At 51.5% G+C, this 23656-nt stretch overlaps 1 protein-coding gene across 2 annotated transcripts; it reads right to left on the reverse strand.

The window, feature by feature from the left end:
• Positions 1–4815: 4815 nt before the first annotated feature.
• Positions 4816–23144, reverse strand: Cavin1 (caveolae associated protein 1). Of its 2 annotated transcripts, none has more exons than XM_045158907.1 (2): positions 22492–23144; positions 4816–7809 (listed from the first exon to the last, which is right to left on the reverse strand). In XM_045158907.1, exons 1-2 carry the CDS (start codon positions 22969–22971, stop codon positions 7066–7068), a joined length of 1224 nt encoding a protein of 407 aa, XP_045014842.1. In that variant the 5' UTR covers positions 22972–23144; the 3' UTR covers positions 4816–7065. The 2 variants fall into 2 exon arrangements, with proteins under 2 accessions (XP_045014842.1, XP_045014843.1); XM_045158908.1 differs by lacking the exon at positions 4816–7809 and adding an exon at positions 14117–14507.
• Between the last annotated feature and the right edge of the window lie 512 nt (positions 23145–23656).

Genomic DNA, 23656 nt, shown 5'->3' on the forward strand with positions numbered 1-23656 from the left:
GCCTTGAACTCAAGGCAATCCTCCTACCTCTGCCTCTCAAGTGCTGGGAGTAAAGGCGTGTGCCACCACACCTGTTATTTTTATTTTTGAGAGACAGACAGAAGGAGAAAGGCAGAGAGAGAGAGAGAGAGAGAGAGAGAGAGGGGATGGGTGTGCCTGGGCCTTTCAGCCACTGTAAAGGAACTCCAGACCCCATGCGCCCCCTTGTGTGCATGTGCGACATTGCATGCTTGCTTCAGTTTTGGGTTTTGGGTCTGGCTATACATGGAATCTGGAGATTCAACGAGGGATCTTAGGCTTCACAGGCAAGCCCCTTAACCACTAAACAATCTGTCCAGCCATTCCCCCACCCCATTTAAAAAAAATAATTTCAAGCAAGTGTCTTAACCGCTGAGCCATGTCTCCAGCCCCAAGAACAGCAATTTTATTTTATTGTATTTATTTATTATTTTGGTTTTTCAAAGTAGGGTCTTGCTCTAGCCCAGGCTGACCTGGAATTCACTGTTCATTCTCAGGCTGGTTTCACATTCATGGAGATCCTTCTACCTCTGCCTCCTGGATGCTGGGATTAAAGACATGAGTCACCACACCTGGCCTCAGAACAGCAAATTTAAAGCCTTGAAGTTTCTCACCTGCCTTACCAGAGCTGAGCCCTGTGTGATCTGAGCCTTTGTATTCTGTCCCTCACAGGCAGCTTTGAGTTATTTTGAACATTTATTTGCCTCTTTCACTAATTGCAAATGTTTTATAATCAAGGACCAGATTTTATTGTCATTCTAGTCTCTGGCTCCTAACACAGATTCACAAACAGATCATTTGGAAAGAACATCTGTTGTTTTGTCTGCCTGCCTTCCTCTCCCCTTTCTATTGATATCAGCAACTCAATTTTCCTTTGGTAAACAGCTTTCATTCGTGTGTGTGTGTGTGTGTGTGTGTGTGTGTGTGTGTGTGTGTGAATGGACTCAGGGGACTGGGGAGATGGCTTAGCGGTTAAACGCTTGCCTGTGAAGCCTAAGGACCCCGGTTCGAGGCTCGGTTCCCCAGGTCCCACGTTAGCCAGATGCACAAGGGGGCGCACGCGTCTGGAGTTCGTTTGCAGTGGCTGGAAGTCCTGGCACGCCCATTCTCTCCCTCTCCCTCTATCTGTCTTTCTCTCTGTGTCTGTCGCTCTCAAATAAATAAATAAAAATAATTAAAAAAAAAAAAAGAATGGAACTCAGGGTCTCATGTGTGCAAAACCCAGTCTCTATCTCTGAGTTATATCCTCAGCCTTTCATCCGTTCCCGCTTTTTGATTTTGGTGTTTTGTGTCTTGAGGCAAGGTCTCATGCAGCTCAGGCTGTCTTGATCCTTTCATGCTTCTACCTGGGTGCTGGGATGACAGGCCTGTAACATTATCCCTGAACTCCTACACATCTTTAAAAAAATTTTTTTTTTATATAGTGGAGCTTGAACCCAGAGTTTTCATTTTAAAATATATATATATATCTATATAAATTATTTATATATTTATTTTAGAGAGAGAGAGAATGGGTGCACCAGGGCCTCCAGCCACTAAAAACAAACTCCAGATGCATGTGTCATCATGTGCATCTGGCTTAAACGGGCACTGGGGAATTGAACCTCGGTCCTTAAGTTTCACAGGCAATCGCCCTAACCACTGAGCCATCTCTCCAACCTGAACCCAGAGGGTTTTTCTTTAAGTTTTATTTTTTTCTTAAGTTTTTTGAGGTAGGGTCTCACTCTAGCTCAGTCTGACTTGTAATTCACTATGTATTCTCAGGGTGGCCTCAAACTCACAGCGATTGTCCTACCTCTGCCTCCCAAGTGCTGGGATTAAAAGCTTGTGCCATCATGCCTGAGTATACCTGCCTATTTCTATCTCTGTCCCTCAAATAAATAAATAAATATAAATAAAATCTTTTTTAAAAAAGAAAAAAATCCAAAATTGTAACAAAAATGTTATGTAAAAATAAAAAAAATTATACTTATTTAGTTATTTGAGAGAGAGGTAGAGAGAGAATGAGCATGCCAGAGACTCCAGCCACTTCAAATGAACTCCAGGTGAATGTGCCACCTTGTGCATCTGTACTAAAGCCCCAGCACCTGGGACGCAGGAGTAGGAGGATCACTGTGAGTTCTAGGCCAGCCACGGACTACAAAGTGCCTTCTAGGTCAGCCTGGACTAGAGTGAGACCCAACCTGGGAGGGGAGATTTGGGAGGGGAAAATAGCAGCGTGTGGTGGCTCACGCCCTTAATTTCAGCACTTGTGAGGCAGAGGTAAGAAGATGGCTGAGTTCAACACCACCCTGAGACTACACAGTGAATTCCAGGTCAGCCTGGGCTAGAGCAAGACTCTACCTCGAAAACAAACAAACAAAATAAATAAGTAAATGAAAAGCCGGGCATGGTGGCACTTGCCTTTCCTTTAATCCCAGCACTCAGGAGGCAGAGGTAGGAGGATCATTGTGAGTTCGAGGCCATTCTGAGACTATGTAGTGAATTCCAGGCCAGCCTGAGCTAGAGTGAGACCCTACCTCAGAGAGAGAGAGAGAAAAAGAGAGAGAGAGAGAGAGAGAGAAATGAGGAGCTTGGGAGATGACTCAGTGGTTAAATGTGCTTGCTTGCAAACCCCGCCAGCCTGGGTTCAATTCCCCCTATAAAGCCAGGTGCACAAAGTGGCATGTGCATCTGGAGTTCATTTGCAGGGGCAAGAGGCGATAGGCTCTGACCTGCCCATTCTTGCCACCCCCTCTCACAAATAAATTAAATTTATTTTTTTTTTTTTTTGGTTTTTCGAGGTAGGGTCTTGCTGTAGTACAGGCTGACCTGGAATTCACTATGTAGTCTCAGGGTGGCCTTGAACTCACAGCAATCCTCCTACCTCTGCCTCTCAAGTGCTGGGATTAATGGCATGCGCCACCACGCCCGGCATTCTTCTTCTTCTTCTTTTTTTTTTTTTTTTTTTGGTTTTTCGAGGTAGAGGTAGGGTCTCACTCTGGTCCAGGCTGACCTGGAATTAACTCTGTAGTCTCAGGGTGGCCTTGAACTCAAGGCGATCCTCCTACCTCTGCCTCCTGAGTGCTGGGATTAAAGGCGTGCGCCACCACGCCCGGCCACTCTTCTTCTTTTTAACCATGTAGGGTGATACTGTGGCTGACTGGGAGCCACAGCTCACTTCCATTGCCCAGAATGAGAATGCATTAAATGTATTAGATTACACACAGCGAGCCTGGAAAAGGTCAAAAGTCAAAGCAACTTTTACTGAATTTGTAGAGCTTCCGCATTGTCATGAAGTGGACACGTGCATATAGGGTGGAATGGTTGTGAGGGACTATCCAGTGCATATCGCTGGCAGGAATGTGGGGAATGGAGTAGAAAGGACCCAAAATAGGGCTGGAGAGATGGCTAAGTGGTTAATGCACTTGACTGTGAAGCCTAAGGACCCATGTTCAACTCTCCGGATCCCGTGTAAGCCAAATGCACAAAGGAGAGGCAAGTGCAAGGTCTCACATGACCACTAGGTGGTGCAAGCATCTGGAAATTGATTGCAGTGGCTGAGGCCCTGGTGTGTCAATTCTCTCTCTCTTTCTCTCACTCTCTAAAATAAATAAATATATATATATATATGGGCCGGAGGGATAGCTTAGCAGTTAAGGCATTTGCCTGCAAAGCCAAAGGACCCTAGTTTGATTCCCCAGGACCCATGTAAGCCAGATGCATAATGGGGTGCATGCATCTGGAGTTCATTTGCAGTGGCTGGAGGCCCTGGCACACCCATTCTCTCTCTCTCTCTCTCTCTCTCTCTCTCTCTCTCTCTCTCTCTGCCTCTTTCTCTCTCTGTCTGTCACTCTCAAATAAATAAATAAAATTTTTTAAAAATCTTTAAAAAAATTAAAAAATTTTTTTAAAAATAATAAAAAAATAAATAAATGGATTTCGGAGGGGGTAAGTTAGCAGGGCATGGTGGCACATGCCTTTATTCCCAGCACTCAGGATGCAGAGGTAGGAGGATCGCTGAGTTTGAGGCCACCTTGAGACTACATAGTGAATTCCAGGTCAGCCTGAACTAGAGTGAGATCCCACCTCAGAATACCAAAATAATAAATAACTGGACCCCAAATCAGTTCAACTGCTACGGGTGAGAACAGATGAGGCAGTCAACTCATCCAAGTCTGACTACAGCTGTCTCCTGACCTCCTAAGAACAGAGTTCAGGGGCTGGGGAGAGGGCTCGGCGGGTGGGCGCGCTTGTTATACAAACACGAGGACCCAAGTCCGGCCCCAACACCCATGCAGAAAGCCGGGCGTGGCCATGCTAGCCTGTAACCTGGCTTGCTGAGGTAGGCTGAGACAGGAGACTCGCTGCGGCTCGCTGCTCGGCCAGCTCCAGGGTCAGTGAGGAAACAGCAGGCTTCCCCGGAAGGAAGTCTGGCTGCACCTGGGGTCTTGGCGTCACTCTCTGCTTCACAGCTGCACTTGCAGGTCCCAGACAAGGGGACCCTCAGCTTGCCCCTCCTGGCAGGTGGCGTCTCTTTCACAGAGAAAGAGAGAGGGAGGGAGGGAGAATGGGTGTGCCCGGGCCTCTAGCCACTGCAAAGGAACTCCAGATGCATGTGCCACTTTGTGCATCTGGCTTTATAATGGGTACCAAGGAATCGAACTCCAGTTGTTAAGTTTTTGCTGCCAGCAAGTGCCTTAACCACTGACCCATCTCTCCAGCCCCCTCCTTCCCCTTTTCATCCCAAATTCCCTCCAGTGTTGCGATGGATACTCACCCTAAGTAGGTACTCTGAACAATACAAGCCCACACAGATTCTTTTAGAAAAGCCGGTTTATTGGTCGGGCTGCTCACCAGGACACAGCAACGTGAGGGGCTCCCCAGAGCCCACAGGAAACTGCATGTACTCCCAACTGGGGCCCCTTCAGCCCACCAGCCCCAAGGGACCTTTTCCAGCCTCACCTTCCTCATCCTCCCTCAGCTGATGTGCCTCCAACCATACAGAGGAGCGAAGGGAACCAAGAAAAGGAAGAAAAAAATTTTTTTTAAAGCAGAGTTTTATGTTGTATAAAAGGTTTGTGTCCCCAGATTCCCCCCTCCCCCTCCAAGAAAAGAAAAACCAACAAGCTGTAATCCTAAAAAGCGGAGCAGGGAAGATACGTGGGGGACTGGGGTGAGACGGTGAGGAGGTGGCACCCTCCAACCATCCCTGGGGCGGGGTGTGAACTGGTGATGGTGGTGCGGGCAGGCGTCCTTGTTGCCTAAAAGCCTTTAACAGGAGAAGCAGGGAGATTGAAGTGTCCTGAGGAGAACCTAGTCGGTAGACTACAGAAATCCGGCCTCAGACAGGAAGCAGTATCTCCCCAAGTTTTCAGCAAAAGCACCCCCAGAGTCGCAAGGAACTCAGCGAGGAGCAGGCAAGCCCCGTAGCTTTATACTAGTTCTGGGGAAGGATCTGCAGTAGAAGGTTGCGCGAGGGACGCAGTTAAGAGGCGGCCAGTTATCCTTCCCACGGTCCCCACCTCCCTTCCTGGGGTCTGCTCCTTTGGCACCTTGCTCTCTCCAGCCCACCTCCCTCCTAACTCCCAGTTCTCTGCAGCTTGCTGCTGCCCCCTTCTGGAATCTTTGCGCGTGCATGCGTGTGGGTAGTTAGGGTCTCGCTCTAGCCCAGGCTGGCCTGGAATTCACTATGTAGTCTCAAGCTGGCCTCGAACCCACGTCGATCCTCCTACCTCTGCTTCCTGAGTGCTGGGATTAAAGGCGTGCACCACCACGCCTGGCTCCTTAATACTCTAGGTATTAAAAACCAGGGTTCCCCAGGGGAGCAGCGCCCAGATCCCCAGCTGAGGGTAGATATGGAAAGGCTAACCCCTCTCCTTTCTTTGGATCATTGCTTTCTCACACTGCCCTCCCTTCTCTCTTCTGAAAATGGTCCTACTGTCCCCCACCCCCGGGAGGGCCAGTAAGATGGGGGGGGTTGCCCTGAGTTTCTTCATGGTGCTAATGAATAGAACTTGTTTCTTCATCCATTTTTGCTTTCTACTTTCCCATTCTCCTTCTTAAAGCCATGTACTCATAAGTGTGCGCCTCCCTCCACGCGTGTTCCCACTTGTCCTTCCCCAGGTCCTGCTTGCCATCGGCTGTCCCTGGTGCGACCCTTTGCAGATCCACATCCAGGGTCAAGGCTCACTCTGCATCCACCTTCCACCGCCTAGTCTCCCCAAAGACCCTCCAGCTTGCTAGTAGGAACCTTCCTACGTGGGCAGGGGTCTTCTATTTGTTTGTTTTTTCCTGTTTTTCTTGTTTATGGTACTGGGGATTGAAACTAGGGCTTTGCCTGGGCAAGCGGTCTACTACTGAGCTACAACCCAGCCCTGTCTCTATTTCTAATTTTGAAGACGGGTTCTGAGTTACTAACCTTGAACTCACTCTTGTGAGCCCAGGCATGCCTTAAAAACTTGTGATGCTCCTGCCTCAGCCTCCCAAGTAGATGGAATTACAAGCCTGTATAATCCCCCCCTCCCAACACGCCTGCAAATAACCCCTTCCAGGATTCGTTCATTCTTTCCTTTTGCAGGAAGTTTAGCTTTGGAGTTTTCCAGGGGCAGAGCTCGGCGAGCAGGAATGACGCAGCTGGGTGTGCACGGGGCGGAGTGACGGGTGTATGGGGGGGAGGCCTCAAGAGGATGCTGGACTTGGACGGTCAGTATATGGATCGCTCCTTCCATCCCCCCAGAGACTGTGTCCAAATTAAAGCCGTCCATGGGGAGAGGGGTTGTGGTGGTGGTGGTGGTGGTGGTGGTGGCTGGCTCCTGCCGTCTAACAGCTGTAGCTTTGGGGGAGGAGTGCTCTGGGAAGGGCAAGTGTGTTCAACTTACAAAAAAAAAAACAACAACCCCACAAAGCTCAGCCAGGCTGGGGCTGAGGAAGAAGAGTGCAAAAGAGAAAAGTTTGCAAGAAGAAAAAGGGGTGGTGGGTGCAGGGCGTGGCAGGGCCAAGGTGCCAGCCTCCAGGGCAGAGCCCCTCGGTTGGGCGGGAGGGGAGGGGCGGGGCGGGGGACCCTGCTCAGTCGCTGTCGCTCTTGTCCACGAGCACGGCGTCGGACTCTTCGGTGATCTCCAGCAGCGTGTGCACGTCGGGGCTGCTGGCTCGCAGCAGGTCGGTGGCCTCGCCCGCGCCCCCGCGCCGGGCGCCCACGCGGTCGTCGTCGTCGTCGTCGTCGCCGTCGTCGGGGCCCACCTCCACCATCTCGGTGGCCTTGAGCACCTCCACCTGGCCCTCGCGGATCTTCTTGACGTGGAAGGTGAAGGGCGGCACCTTGTACACGGCGGTCTTGGAGCGCGCGTACACCACGTGGTCGGGCGTGAAGGACTTGCGCAGCTTGTCGCGCGACGTCTTGAGCTTCTCGCGCCGCTCGGCGGGCACGAGGCGCGTGCCCAGCTTGTTCATGCGCTTCTCCAGCGTGTGCCGCGTCTTCTCCAGGTTCTCCTTGGTCTTGAGGCGGGTCTTCTCCAGGTTCTCGCGCGTGCGCACCCGCGTCTTCTCCATCTTCTCCTTGGAGAAGGCCTTCTTGAAGTCGTCCACGCGCCGCAGGCCGCTGCGCTTGATGCGCTCTGCGCGCGACTCCTCGATCACCTCCTCCACCTCCACCGCCTCGTCCGACGACAGCTCCAGCGCCGCCGCCGCCGCCGCGTCCTCGTCCTCGGGACGCTCGCCCTCGCCCAGCTCGTCGCCCTCCTTCTCCGGCTGCGCCTCCGACTCCTTCAGAGACTTGCCCACGCTCAGCTTAGCCGGGAGCTTCACGTCGTCCTAGGAGGAGATCAGAGCCGAGATGTGAGAAAAGGCCGGGGGGACAGACGGTGGGCTGTGAAAGCCTCCTCACTTACTCTGTCTGTGTCTTCTCCTTTTGGTTTTTCCACATAGGATCTCACTCCAGCCCAGGCTGACCTGGAATTCACTCTGTAGTCCGAAACTGGCCTCCAACTCAAGGGCGATCCTCCTACCTCTGCCTCCCAAGTGCTGGGATTAGTAAACAGGCGCGTGCCACCGCGCCAGGCTCTTTTCTTATTGGCTTTTTACAAATTGTATTTATTTATTTATTTGAGAGAGAGAGAAAAAAAAATAGGCAGAGAGAAAGAGAATAGGCGCACCAGGGCTTCCAGTTACTGCAAACGAACTCCAGATGCATGTGGGTCCTGGGGAATTGAACTTGGGTCCTTTAGCTTTGCAGGCAAGCACATAAACCTCTAAGCCATCTTTCCAACTTCCTTGCATGCATGCATGCTTGCTTTCTTTCTTTGCAAGCAGAGACAGAAAGAGAGATGAGAAAAATGAGCATGCAAGGGCCTACAGCCACTGCAAACAAACTCCAGATTCATGTGCCACAATATGCATCTGCGTTTACGTGTGTACCGGCGACCTGAACGTGGGTGGTTGGCTTTGCAGGCAAGCGCCTTAACCACGGAGCCATCTCTCAGCCTATTTATTGGCTTTTGCCTACACACCCCGCCTGTGCGCCTGGTACAGACGGGGCGGGGTACATCAACCACAGTCCCTATATCTGTGTTGAACGGCTAGTATCCAACTAGTGCGAGGAGGGAACAGAGTTTCGGGTCAGAAAATGTTCTGCCCTATAATTGCACTTTAGCTAAATATCCCTGGGGCCCTGGGATCCCTCGTGACTGCAAGAAGCCACTGAGGGGGATGCAGTTTAAATGGAAATGACGGAGCGCCCTCTGGTGGCATAAATCACACACTGCCCCAAACAGGACCAAAAAAAAAAAAGCAAAAGCGGGTTTGTTTGTGCGTGGGTGACAGATGAGCTCAAAGTCAATTTCGGGTGACACCTGAGGAGGATAGCTTGAAGATAGCGTAAAGAAAGAGCGTTTTCCAAACTTGAGCCATTTAAAAACCAGATTTTGGGGAATGAGAGTTCTGCCTACCCACCCGCTCCTTCCTTGACCCCATAATGTTTGGCTCCAGCAGGGTCACCCCAGTCCCCATGAAGAAATTAATGGAGAAAAGGGGAAGAAGCTGACTGGAAGCCATAGACACATTTTCTCCCTAGTGTGGCCATTTCTTCTGGCCCTGACGTCCCTGCTTTGGAAAGGAAGGGAAAATGATGCTCTGCTCTTGCTATGTTCCCAAGGCCTGAGGTCAAAGGGCAACAGTGGGATGGTGGTCCCATCCCAGGTTGCCTATGATCCTGGAACTGAAAGCCAGTGTTTTGCTTTCCCAGTTTCCTCTCAAAGGACCCAGTACCACTCATTTTTTTCCATTCTGGCGAGATTTTTCCAACTTTCTGACTCTAGATCAACATTTGTTAGGAACATACCACCACCACCAAAAAGTAAGACTGCAGAAAGGTCTTTTCCAGAACATAAGCAGGATTTTTTTTTTTTTTTTTTGGCCCAGCCTCTTTTTTAAGGATTTTAGAACAAGGAATGAGAATTTTTCTAAGGGGTTTTCTGAAGAAAAACGATTTCCTAGAATTGTAAGAAAATCCCACCTCCTGAGACAATGAGGAATGTAAATGGACCTTTCTCACAGACACACAAATGCACACACACATAAACACTCCCTATACACAAACGACTTGGAATCTCTCTACCACCTGCTACATAAATTCCTGTCCCACCCCCAAGCTCTTTCCTCTTCTCTCCCATTCACATCCCCTCCCCCCTCCAAGTTTCCTGGTTTACACTGAACACTAGGAACACCTCCTCCCAACTTCCTTCCCTCCCTGTCAATAGCATTAGCAGGGACAAAAAGAGAATGAGGCTCCACCTCTTCTCCCAACTGGGCACCAGCTATGTTGGGCACCAAGCCACCTCCAGCTCTCCATTACCCTACTACACCTCCCAGCAGGCAAGGTAACCTGGGCACAAGGCATGCTGGGACTTGTAGTCTCCACCTGCCATAGGTGGGGTTTAGTACTATCACAGGCACCCCAGGGCACGTGTCTATCCCTCTGCCTCTTATTCACGGAGGCATTGAAGGGTGTCTTATTCTGAGTGTAGGAAGGTCCCCATGTCTCTCAGCATTCCCTGTGATCTCTGTTATACCCGACAGAAGGAGGCCTATGTTAGGACTCTCAGTATTAGAATTTACCCATCATTTTAGGACTCCCTAGGATTAAATTCTCTGCCAGTGCTTCATCCATCTCCAGCTAATATTTACCTACAACCCCAGTATCAAAAAATTGTAAGAGGGCCTGGCATGTCCATTTCTCCATTTCTCTCTCTCTCTCACTCATAAATAAATAAAAATAGTTTTAAAAAATCCCCAGCTCTCTTGCCGGGCATAATGGTGCACACCTTTAATCCCAGCATTTGGGAGGCAGAGGTAGGGGATTGCCATGAGTTCAAGGTCAGCCTGGGCTATAATGAAACCCTATCTCGAACACCCCCCTGCAAAAAAAAAAAAAAAAACCTTGCTCTGGCTGGGTATGGTGGCGCATGCCTTTAATCCCAGCATTTGGTAGGCAGAGGTAGGAGGATCACTGTGAATTCAAGGCCAGCCTGAGACTATAGAGTGCATTCCAGGTCATCCTGGACTAGAGTGACACCCTATCTCAAAAAATAAACTAAATAGGGCTGGAGGGATGGTTTACTGGTTAAGGCTCTTGCCTGCAAAGCTGAAGGACCTAAGTTCAATTCCCCAGGACCCACATAGGCACAAGGTGGCACATGCATCTGGAGTTTGTTTGCAATGGCTGGAGGCCCTGGTGTGCCCATTCTCTCTCTATGTCTCTCAAATAAAAAATAAAATAAAATAAAGAAATAATTTCCAGCTCTTATCTCTGCTTCAGTCTACCAGAATGTCAGAATAAAAACCCACCCACATCCCACTGAGCATTGGTGGAAGGCGGACCTGGTGGTGCACACCTATAATCCCAGCACTGTGCAGAGGCAGGAGGATCTATGAGTTCGAGGCCAGCCTGGAACTACAGAGTGAGTTCCGGGTCAGCCTGGCCAAAAGTGAAGACCCTATCTGGGACAGGAGTGGGGAACCCCAAGCATTGCTGAAGACACTCCCTTTCACTAAACCCAGACAATGTGGACAGACTGAGGAGTAGTCAGAAAACTGTTCCAGTGGCTGGAAGACAAACACGCATTGTATCCCCGCCCCGCCCCAGCATCCCTGGTTCTCCCTCTGCTCCACCCCAAACTCTAAAGGCTGAGCTGGCTGGTGTTCCTGGCCTCTGGCTTTCTAGATAAAGGTCTTTGCCAACTGTGGAAAATAGGGCTGAGGAGAGAGCTGCGAGCTTCTTATGGCCTTCCCCATATCCCCAGTGCCTAGTGCACGATCTCAATCTCCAGGCCTGGATTTTGCTGTATGTGTGTGTGTGTGGGGGGGGGGGGTTTCAGTACCAGAACAGTATCTGGGGGATATAACCCCTTTCAGGGTAGACCTCTGCTTGAGCGATGGTCCCATCACTCAAGGTCAGAGTACAGAAGACCTGAATCCCTGGACAACGCCTGGTAGGCTGGCTCTGGACAGAACCCACCACCATTAGCTTTTCCCCTCCATTAATGGATTTCTCATTTCCAACCCCCTTTCCAAGTCAGGTTTCCCCCATGACTCACAGCCTTGGAGTGCTGTCTTGGGCCCACCCAGTTTGCCTGTTGCTACAACAGCCACCAAACACAATCCAAAAGCACCTCCCCCAACCCTGGGTACACAGGCCAGGCACCTTTGTCCCACCCCGACTTCCCTGGCAGAGCTTCTAGGCCAATAGAGGGGCCCCCGGGGGGGGGGGTAGGGAGGGTTGTAAGGAGGGAAAACTCTGCTTGCTCTGCTTTCCGGTTTTTATTAAACAAAACCACCACTCCCAATAGGCTTGGTTTCCAGAGTCACCTTTAATGACCAGGTCTGAACAAAAGCATGCACAGTTTCTCCAGTCCTCTGCCAAGTGCGTGTGCACAAGCACTCACACACACACACACACACACACACACACACACACACACGTCCCCAAGCCAGGGAAGCACCAGCCCAGAGCGGACTTAGAGGGGACGGCTCCCCCTTCACCTCTCAACCCCACTGCAGGAAAGATATTTATGAGATTATAACCTAACTGAGCACCCACTATGGTGCCTGGCCCTCAACCAGGCATTTCACATTTGATTAGAAGAGTTAAAAGTGCTACTCGGGGCTGGAGTGATGGCTTAGAGGTTAAGTGCTTGCCTGTGAAGCCTAAGGACCCCGGTTTGAGGTTCGATTCCCCAGGACCCACGTAAACCAGATGCACAAGGTGGTGCATGCATCTGGAGTTTGTTCGCAGTGGCTGGAGGCTCTGGTGCACCCATTCTCTCTCTCTCCCTCTCTGCCTCTTTCTTTCTCTGTCGGTCTCAAATAAATAAATAAAATAAAGTAAATTTAAAAAGTGCTACTCATGGGCTGGAGAGATGGCTTAGCGGTTAAGCGCTTGCCTGTGAAGCCTAAGGACCCCAGTTCGAGGCTCAATTCCCCAGGACCCACATTAGCCAGATGCATAAGGAGGTGCACCCACAAGGGGATGCATGCATCTGGAGTTCCTTTGTGGTGGCTGGGGGCCCTGGCGCGCCCATTCTCTCTCTCTCTCTATCAGCCTCTTTCTCTCTCGGTCTGTCACTTTCAAATAAATAAATAAATAAAGTAATTTTTTTTTTTAAAGTGCTACTCAGTTGTGGGTGGGAGCCTCTCTTGACTTCATGCTGACTAGTTCTGTCTGCAAACAGTGCTGGTGAAGACGAGGCAGGGGTCATTCACAGACCCAGGATCTGCTTCGAGAGGCTGTCAGAAGACATTGCAGCACAGAGGAGAAACGAAGGGAGGGCCCTAAAAGCCCAAGACCTCCACTTTGGGTTACAAGACAGGAGATGAGACGCGAGAAGCAGGAAGGCCCTTCCTTCTGCGAGTGTAGATTCTTGGCAGGGGTGACATTGTCCCCAAGAGAGTGAATACTGTGTGCAGAAATACTTGGATATTCTACTAGTCTGTGGTGCTCCAAAGAGCCTCCATACATCGACAAGCATACAGTCTATCATATTAAATGTTCATGAAGCCGGGGGTTGGGGGGTGGTGGTGGTGGCACATGCCTTTAATCCCAGCACTCAGGAGGCAGAGGTAGGAGGATCGCCATGAGTTCAAGGCCACCCTGAGACTACATAGTGAATACCAGTTCAGTCTGGGCTAGAGTGAGACTCTACCTCGAAAAACAAAAGAACAAACAAACAAAAAAAGTTCTCGAGAGAGGTAGGCAATGAAAAGTGTCTAAAATAGCCTCTTAATGGGGAGGAAAATAGAGTTGAGAAACTCTGTCCTTTGAGGAGGTGGAGGATCCCAGCCAGCTAGCATGCTCTCCCCCTGTGGGCCTCTCTGAGCTGGCAGCTTTTGGGTGCCCCACCCAAGTCAGGGTCTGGCAAACACAAGGGATCTCTTTGCAAAACATTTTCTAAAAAAAAAAAAAAAAAAATCTGAAAAAAAGTAAGTGCAAATGTTTTCCTCAACTATAAGGAGTGGGGGTGGAGAGGGTACACAACAGCCCCCAGGCCTGGGCCTCATGATGGCCCCTTCCAAAGAGACTTGGAGCCAAACTGGAGCGTCCCAGAGGAGGCAGGCAGTGTCGGCAGGGGGAGGGGAAGAGGACCTCAGTAGCCGCTCCCAGCTTCATGCAGCAGCTCCACAGGGCAGCTTCTGGGGGCAGCTCCAGTGTGGTGCTGGGAGCCCCACTGTGAAAACAGAAGTCAAGAGTAGAGGGGCTGGAGAGATGGCTTAGCGGTTAAGCGCTTGCCTGTGAAGCCTAAGGACCCCGGTTCGAGGCTAGATTCCCCAGGTCCCACGTTAGCCAGATGCACAAGGGGGCGCACGCGTCTGGAGTTCGTTTGCAGTGGCTGGAAGCCCTGGCACGCCCATTCTCTCTCTCTCCCTCTATGTGTCTTTCTCTGTGTGTCTGTAGCTCTCAAATAAATAAAAAATGAACACGAAAATATTAAAAAAAAAAAAAAGAGTAGAGGATAAGGTCTATGACAGAACACTTGGCTGGGCATGCATGGATTCCATCCCCAGTACTGAGGTAAAAGCCAAAACAAAAAGGTTCAAGGAGGGTAGGCCCCTCCAATCCATCGCCCCCCCACTTCCCCCTGCACACCAACATCTGCCTCAACCCTGCATACACAAGTGGCATTGTCCACTGCCAGTGGGCAGTGACTTGAAAGGGCCCACCAAAAAGCCACCGCCTCCCACCAAGTATACTGAGTTGGCGGCCTGGAGTGGCAACCCCAAGCCGGCTGGCCCTGGAGGCTGAGGAGATCCTAGATGGCCCCCCTGGCTGTTGACTCCTCTGGGGTGGGCCAAGGCCCAGGCTCTGGGTAACAGGGCAGCGGCCTAGGCATCTGCTCAAAGGCGGGGCGTTCGGGCACTGGGTCAGGCTTCAGGTCAAAAGGCTCAGTCTCAGGCAGAAGGTCGAAAGGCACCATCTTGGGTGTGGCCCGGCCAGAGGATGCATTCGGCTTCTTCTTGGGCTAAGATGAGGAAAAGGGGTTTAAATGGGGCTTGGGAGGTGGGTGTGGAGGGCTGCGAGAAAAAAGAGGCTCTCAGTCGGGGCTGGTACTGGACAATGCACACAATGCATTAGGGTGGAAAGAAGCCACATTTGAAATGCTTCATTCAGAGGGCCCTGAGGCTGGAAGGGATGAGACCAACCCACGTTCATAATTAACAAACACTGCTTAAAACGAACCCCATCCGCCTCCCTCTAGAATCTTCCCCAGCCCCGTGCTTGGGCTCCCACCTTCAACCCTTGCTGAGCGACAGATGAGGGTGACCATGGCTTCTGGGGGATTGGAGAGAAATGGGGGGGGAGGCTTCTGAGCACGGAGAAGGAATTCTATTTTGATTTTATTTTTAGTTTTTGGTTTTTCGAGGTAGGGTCTCACTCTAGCTCAGGCTAACCTGGAATTCACTATTTAGTCTCAGGGTGGCCTCGAACTTACCATGATCCTCCTACCTCTGGCTCCCAAGTGCTGGGATTAAAAGCGTGCACCACCACTCTGGCGAGAAGGAATTTTTAAAAAACCCAGTCGTTTGGATTGTAACAGGAGGCTCCAATGAGTGAAAGAGAAGCCACACTTCTCTGACATCTTGTTATTCCCCGAGGCTGGGTGAGCACTGAGTGCATCAGAGGATAAGAAAAATAAAAAAACGGGCCTGGAAGAGGGACACCTTGGATAACTCCTTTTGGCCATGTTCCCACTTCCTGCCTTCCCTTGCCACTCAGGGCCTAGAGTACCGGACACTAAAGCGCACAGAGAACTCGGGATGCGACCCGAGCTGTCTTCAGCGTAGGGAGGCCAATGGGGCCTCCAGCGGCAGCTGCCAGCCCTCTCTCCTGGAGAGCTGAGCTGACGCGCTTGCCTTGGGCAATCAGAAGCCACGAGAGAGGGACAGTTGGGGACACTACCAGACTCAGACAACAGCAGTGTTCAGCAAGGCGTGTAGCCACAAGCACCCAAAGCAGCAGGCCCTGACCTGTAAGGGTTCTGGGGAGGAGGAAGGTGGGAAATGGCCCTCTCCTACACAGAGTCAAAGTCAGGGGACTCCGTGGCTGGCCGGGAGCCCGATCCTCATGCTTTACACCGTCTCCTTTCTCTGTCACGGGGCCAGGGAATACTCATTGCATTGGCTTCTGCACTCAGGAGATTAAGCAGCTAATGGTCACCAATGTTGGCCACCTGTAGCCAATATAACACGTGTGTGCACACACACTTTCTCACACACACAGCATCCCCAGTAGGGAGAATATACCTGGGTTCTGGTCTGCCTTCCTTCCTCCCCCTCCTCCCTTGCTTTCTTTTAGTTTTTTAAAAATATCTTATTTTGATCCGGGCGTGGTGGCACACGCCTTTAATCCCAGCACCTGGCAGGCGGAGGCAGGAGGATCACCAAGAGTTCAAGGCCACCCTGAGACTACATAGTGAATTCCATGTCAGCCTGGGCTCAAGCAAGACCCTACCTCGAAAAAAAAAAAATTTATTTATTTGAGTGAGAGAAAGAGGCAGATAGAGAGAGTATGGGCATGCCAGAGCACATGCATCACCTTGTGCATCTGACTTACATGGGTACTGGGGAATCAAACCTGGGTTCTTTGGCTTTCTAGGCAAATGTCTTAACCATTAAGCCATCTCTCTAGCCCTGTTAGTTTTTTGTTTCTTCTTCTTCTTTTTTTTTGGGGGGGGGGGATAGGGTCTTACTCTAGTTCAGGCTGACCTGGAACTCTCTATGTAGTTTCAGGGTGGCCTCAAACTCACAGTGATCCTCCTACCTCTGCCTCCCAGAGTGCTGGGGTTAAAAGCATGCAACACCACGCCCAGCTCTTGTTTCTTTTTTATTCGAGGCAGGGTATCAGTCTAGCCCAGGCTGACCTGGAACTCATTCTGTAGCTCCAGGCTAGCCTTTACCTCAGAGCTATCCTCCTACGCCAGCCTCCCAAGTGCTGGAACTTAAGGCCTATGCCAGCACACCCAGCTCTTTCTTTCATTTAGACACAGCCTCACTAAGCAGCTGTGTCCCAAACCAGCCTCTCATTCCCACCCCTCTGCCTTCGCCTCAGCTTCCCAAGAGCTAGGATCACAGGTGTGCACCACCCTGTCTGGCTGGCCCTGGTGTTGATCCCCAGTCACTTATGTGACTATAAATAGGCATGTGACTTTCCCCCCTCTGGGCCCCAGCTTTCCAAAATACACAGTGAAGATAAAACTGATTGTCTTCTATCTCAAAAGTTCTATAAAAGAATAATAAAATATTCACAAAGGCAGGGTTCCAAAAACATGGCGCCACTCATCTCTGAGGTCGTTGCTCAGCGATAATATTCCCTCTCTTTTGCTACTAGTTATCTGCTCTAAGCTATAGCCTCACCTTGTTTTCCCCTGTCTCTCGGTAGGGTCTCACTCTAGCCAGGGCTGGCCTGAAATTCACTCTGTAGTCTCAGGCTGTCCTCGAACTTGCATTAGTCCTCTTACTATTTCCTCCCAAGTGCTGGGATTAAAAGCATGCACCACCATGCCTGGCCCCCTGGCCTCCCATCTTCAACTTTGACTTCTGCAACAGTCAAACTTCACTTTGAAAAAAGTAGCAGGGGAACCGGGGCGACGGATCAGCAGATAAAGGCTTTTGCTTAGTTTTGCCAAATGCAGTTCCCTAGTCACCCACAAAAAGCTGCGTGGGCATCGGCTGCAGTGGCAAGAGACCTTGACAAGCATGTGCCTCTGCCTGTGCACACATATGCAAAAATACACGCACACACACATATATACATATATACATATGTGTGTGTATGTATGTATGTGTGTGTGTGTGTATATATACATATATTTTTGTTGTTGTTGTTGCTTTGTTTTTTTTTGTTTTGTTTTCCAAGGTAGGTAGAGTCTCACTCTGGCCCAGGCTGACCTGGAACTCACTATGTAGTCTCAGGGTGGCCTTGAACTCATGGCGATCCTCCTACCTCTGCCTCCCAAAGTGCTGGGATTAAAAGCATGCTCCAATATGCCCGGCTTAAATATATATATATATTTTTTTTTTCTTTTTTTTTTTGGTTTTTTGAGGTAGAGTCTCACTCTAGCCCAGGCTGACCTGGAATTCACTGTGGAGTCTCAGGGTGGCCTCGAACTCAGTGATCCACCTACCTCTGCCTCCCGAGTGTTGGGATTAAAAGCGTGAGCCACCACGCCCGGCTTAAATATATTTTTTAAGTAGGAGGAAGGAGCAGGTAGATAGTAAGATTTCCTTCAGTGGTGGAAATACCTCTAATAATGCCCTTTCTGCGTTGGGCCCACTGACCAAGAAAAACAAGCCAAACTCCTCTGTTTGGAGAAGCAGCTTGGTAGGCCCATGTTGCATAGTCACTAAACTCAAGGGCAGAAAAGGACCCAGAGCACCAGGCGGAGAGTATTTTTTGGATAATGGTTTGAGAGTCTGGAGCAAGGTAGCTGTGATTCGTCTGGAACCCAGAGAGAAAGGAGTTAAAGGCCGCTATTCCAGGCCGCTAGGGGGCTGTAGTTCAGTTGGTAGAGGGCTTACTTTGCATGGTTGGATTCCTGGTTTCAATCCCAAGCAATGCAAAAACTCAGGCATGGTGGCACATGCCTGTAATCCCAACACTCAGAGGAGAAAGAAGGACGACCAGAAGTTTAAGGTCAAGCTGGAGAGACGGCTTAGCAGTTAAAGCTCTTGCCTGCAAAGGCAAAGGACCCAGGTTTGATTCCCCAGGAACCACATCAACCAGATGCACAAGCTGATGCAGGCATCTGGAGCTCATTTGCAGCAGCTAGAGGCCCTGGCGCGTCCATTCTCTCTCTCTCTGCCTCTCACTAAAGCTCGTGCCACCTGGAAGTCTCTCTTCCAGCCTCTCTCAGCACTTGGGAGGCAGAGGTAGGAGGATCGCCATGAGTTTGAGACTACATAGTAAGTTCCAGGTGAGCCTGGGCTAGAGAGAAACCCTACCATGAAAAAATAAATAAATAAATAACTATTTCAGGTTTGGGGATATAGCTCAGTGGTAGAACATTTACTTAGCATGTGAGAGGCCCTGAGTACAATCCTTAGCATTGGAAGGTTTAAAAAAAAAAAAAAAGAAGAAGAAGAAAAGTTTATCCCAGCAGGCGAGCATTTATGTCCACTTTATCTCCTCTTCCTGATTCTAAAATAACTCCGAAAATATCCAAATCATTGCCTGGGAGATGTGGCTCTATGAAGCGCGGCTCTCACAGGCTGCAGTGTCTCAGAGCAAGTGTCTCCGTCTGCACAGGGTGGCCTGCCCCTCCTTGCAGCCCTCGGCCTATTGGTTACTAGTAGGATTCGCTTCTCTGCCTCACTATCTGGTGCCTAAGTGTCACCTAACAGGATGGGCTGCAAAAAGGCTCACTTTTGTTGGCGGCCACACACGGGATTCTCCCTGCCCCAGGAATAGGATGTGGGTGGCCAGATATACGGATCCTTCTACTGGGGCCTCCCCCCCACCCTTCGGTGCCTTCATCCATCTCCAGTGCCTCATCATCGCCTCCCACATCGGTAGTGGGGAATGTTGAATGTACTCCCTGCTCCCCCTCTCAAAAAACTCATGGCAGCTGGGCGTGGTGGCGCATGCCTTTAATCCCAGCACTCGAGAGGCAGAGGTAGGAGGATCGCCATGAGTTCGAGGCCACCCTGAGACTACATCGTGAATTCCAGGTCAGCCTGGGCTAGAGTGAGATCCTACCTCAAAAAAACAAAAAAAATAAAAAATAAAAAAAACAACTCGTGGCATCTGGAAGCCTCTTTTCCAGCCCCCGGCCCCTTTCTCTGTGCTTGGCCACCCAAGCATCCTGACTTTCCCATAAACGCTGCCGCCCCCAGCCTTCCCTATTAGGCCTGCCAAGACGCATGGCTATTTTTACCCCATTCTCTTCTCAGGCCACAGACCTCTGCAGACCTGAGAGAGGAGAGCTCCGCTTTTCTCCAGCAGCAGAGCCCTAGCCCCTTGCCCCACCGGGGACATCTGTGCTGTAGATCAAGGCAGTTCTACGAGTTCAACCCCACCCCACACGCTGAAAGTTTCTCTTACCCCTGAGCTTCCCCCCCCCCCCCGGGTGTGGGAACTAGTTTACTTAGTGACTTCCCTCTGGGTTGGGGCTCAAGTTAAGCCGCTCTTTCTACCTCAATTATCTGTACCCTTCACTGGCCCAGGCTTGGAAAAATGCAGTAAAAATTATCTTGTGTTAGACAAGTGTGGTGGCCCACAATTGTTGTGTGTGACTTTCTGAAGTAGGGTCTCGCTCTAGCCCAGGCTGACCTAGAATTCACTATGGAGTCTCAGGCTGGTCTGGAACTCACAGGGATCCTCTACCTCTGCCTTCTAAGTGTTGGCATTAATGGCATGCAACACCACGCCCAGCTTGGCTCACACTTTTAATCCCAGCACTTAGGAGGCTGAGGTAGAAATGATTGCTATGAGTTCAAGGTCGGCATGGGCTAGAGTGAGACCCTGCTTAAAAAAAAAAAAAAGGCTGGAGAGAAGGCTTAGCAGTTAAGGTGCTGCTTGCCTGCAAAGCCTAGGGACCCAGGTTCAATTCCCCAGTACTCACAAAAGCTAGAGGCCCTAGTGTGCCCATCCCCTCTCTCTCTCTTTCTAGAATAAATAAATACATAATAAAGATATTTTAACTGGGCGTTGGTGGTTCACGCCTTTAATCCCAGCACTCGGGAGGCAGAGGTAGGAGGATCGTGGAGAGTTCGAGGCCACCCTGAGACGACATAGTGAATTCCAGGTCAGCCTGGGCTAGAGTGAAACCCTACCTCGGAAAAAAAAAAAAAAAATCTTGTGAGTGTCCCTCACCCCACCCACTACTGCCAACGCCAGAGAGCAAAAGGATGGGACCAAGAGATGCCACTCTTCTCTGCACAGAAGTCCCTCACAAATACCTATCCTTCTCTCAGAATCTCCCATCTTTGGCACAGGAAGTTTAGCAGGACAGTTAGAGTGAGAAAGCCACCTCTTCAAGCTCTTCATGATGACACTCTGGGAGCCGCTGGCTGCCTCAGGCTGTTCTTCCAGGGCCAGGAAGGCCTCTAAACCATCTCACAAGTAACACCCAACTCCCCTTCTGCTGCCTCTAAGCAGTTACATTAAGTGGAAACAGTTGTTTTTATTTTTATTTATTTATTTTCAAGGTAGGATCTCTTTTTAGCCCAGGCTGACCTGCATCTCACTCTGTAGTCCCAGGCTGGCCTCGAACTCACAGTGATCCTCCTACCTCTGCCTCCTGAGTGCTGGGATTAAAGGCATGCACCACCCCCCCCACACACACACAGGTGGAAACAGCTCTAAATAAACATTTTTCTACTCGGACAATATTGTAAATTTGGTAAATGGGAGAAGCAAAGTCTTTTTTTTTTTTGAGACAGGGCCAGGCTATGCCTCCCAAGATGGCTGGTCTCAAACTTGCAATCTGGCTGCCTTGGCATCTGGAGTGCTAGGCTTATGGGCATGTGCCAGCACAGGCAAAACCTCTTAAAGGCCAAGAAAAAGCCTCTTGAATGAGGTTCCTCAGCAGTGAGAACAGGAGGAGGCATTTCTGTCTCTGTCCCATCTCCTCACAAAGGTGCCAGCTAACCTCCCAATCTCTCTTGTTCTTCTTAGACCAAGGCAAACACCCCCCTCTCCTCCCCTCCCCATAGATGGGCATTCTGAACCAGCTTGACTAGGCCCCATCGCAATCAGTGACCCTAACTCCCTGACCGACCGAGAAAGGCCCTTGCAGGCAGGGGATGTGGGCAGTCTAACCTTCCTTTTCTTTCCATTCCCTTCAGAAGTATAAAGTAACCCGTAGGGCTCTCAAGATCCTCTCTCCCAGAGGTGGGAGCATTCATCAGGTTGAATAACGCCTGTGGGAAGTTGAGGTGGGGTGGGAGGGAAGAGGCCAGGCTAAGCCCATTCCCACCCAAGGAAAGATCACCAAGCCCCAAGTTCCCTAAGATTCATTCCTATTGAGGTCAGGGAAAGGGAAAGGAGGGACAAGGCAGCAATGAGAATTCTTAACATCTGTAAGAGTTATGATATAAAAATCTACATTTATATCCAGGCCAGAGGAATGAGGAGAGGTGCAAAGGAATCATTTAGGCCACCCGGGTGGAGCCTGGGGTACGCCAGCCTCCTCCAGCTCGCGCCTCCTCCGCTCCGCTCCACTCGGGACGCCGCCCCCGCAGGCATGCGGGGTGATTCACCGCGCCCGGACCGTCCCCCTCCCACCAGCCCCCCGCCCTTGCACTCCTAACGCCCACCCCTTCCCGCCCCACCCTCTTCCAGGAGGACAAGGGCGCCCGGGTACTACGGGACAGGGTGTTCCCAAGGGCCTGCAAGTGCCCGGAGGCCAGGGACAGATCGCTGCCTGGGAACATGCGTGGGCAGCAAAGGCTGGTGCGAGGGGCTCGGGGTTGGCGTGATGGGGGCTTGGAACTCGCGTCCCGCGCTTGGCGCTGTCCCTCCCCGGTGCGTGCCTGAGCCCTGAATCACTCGCTATATCGGGCCCGCAGCACCGGAGGCCTCAGGCCCGGGGCCCGGCCACCAGTGTCCACTTACAACCGGGGGCTCTCCAAAGACCTCCCGAGATTCCTAATATTACCCCCGACACACACACACACACAAAGTAAACGTGTCCCCAAGGAGGAAGGTGGAAGGCAGAGATTCCCTTCGCTGCAGCCTGCAAAGGGCAGCGTTTCCTAAGTCCAGCCCACCGCAGAGTTCCGCTCAGGGGGTTGGTGACTTGGGAGGGAGGGAGGGACCTGGGCTGGGTGAGGTGGGGTGGCGCTGGGCGGCGCGGGGTGTGGAGCGTGTCCCCAGGGGTGTCCCCACCGCTTTCCCCGACCCCACCCGAGCTAGGCTCGCTGGAAAGGAGGGTGGATCCTCTGGTTGCTCCCGGGGCAGGTTGGAGCCCGAGAGAGTTCGGGGCGCGGTGTGTCCCGCGGGCTCACCTGATAGATCATGACTTTGAAGTTGCGGCGCCGCAGCAGCTCGGCCTCGTTGACCTCGAGCTTCTTAATCTGGCCGGCCTGGCGCTCCAGGCTCCCGCGCACGGTCTTCACGTTCACGCTGACCTTGCGCACCTTCTCCAGCAACTTGCTCACCGTGTTGCTGGTGGTGGCATGCGCCTTGCCCAGCTTGCTCAGCTCGCCCTGGATGCTCTGCACGGCGCCCTCCATCTCCGCCTGCCGCTCCTCCAGCTGGGCTTGGGTCAGCTGGATCTGGTCCACCGCCCCGATGATCTTATCCAGGAGACTCAGCACCAGCACCCCGTTCACCTGGTCCGACTTGATCAACTCTTCGGAGCCGGTCCCCGACGGCTCCTGGGTGGCCGGAGCCCCTCCAGCCGTGGTCTCCTCCGTGTCTTCGGCGGTGGCATCGGGGAACCCGGAAAACGGCCGCTCGACGATATGGAGCGTGACGTCCTCCATGGCTTACCCGGGAGCCGTGCGGGGCCGGCCGGGTGGAGCTGGAGCTGGAGACCGGGAGAGAAGGAGGAGCGAGCGAGCGAGAGAGAGAGAGAGAGAGAAGGGGAAAGCGAGCGAGCGGGAGCCCGGAGCCGAGGAAACTCGAGCCACGTCCGTGCGCACCGGGACGCTGGCCAGGACTGTGGGGCGGGGGATGCGCGCGCGGCTCCGGGCTTCCAGGCCAAACCCCGAGGCTTGCTGTCCATTGGCTGGCCCCACCCCAGAAAAGGAGGGACCGGGGCAGAAAGGGGAGACCGATGAAGCGCGCGGGGCGGGGGGGGGTCAGCGGAGGGGAGACCCAAGAGCCCAGCGCCCCACCCTGCCCAGATGGTTGGAATAGTTGGAGCGGAGACCAGGGCCCCCCTGGGCAGCGGAGGCGGCAGGAACGGGACTGGGGCCTAGGAATGTGAGCTGGGAAGAGGAATCAGGTCCTCAGAATGTACTCTACTTTTCCTTTCCTCCCGCTCTTTCTTTTTCCTCTTTTTTTTTTTTTTTTTTTTTTCCCTCATCCACAAGCCCAGCCTTTTAAGATCAAGCTAGGATTCAAGTGAACCTTGAGATACTGAGTTAGGCAAAATGTTGCCTTTGTCTGTGCCTACTATCCTTGTAGGATCCCTCCCTCTGCGTACAATCTTTTTTTTTTGAGGTA

Source organism: Jaculus jaculus, chromosome 9, assembly GCF_020740685.1.
Source record: "Jaculus jaculus isolate mJacJac1 chromosome 9, mJacJac1.mat.Y.cur, whole genome shotgun sequence".
NCBI lineage: Eukaryota > Metazoa > Chordata > Mammalia > Rodentia > Dipodidae > Jaculus > Jaculus jaculus.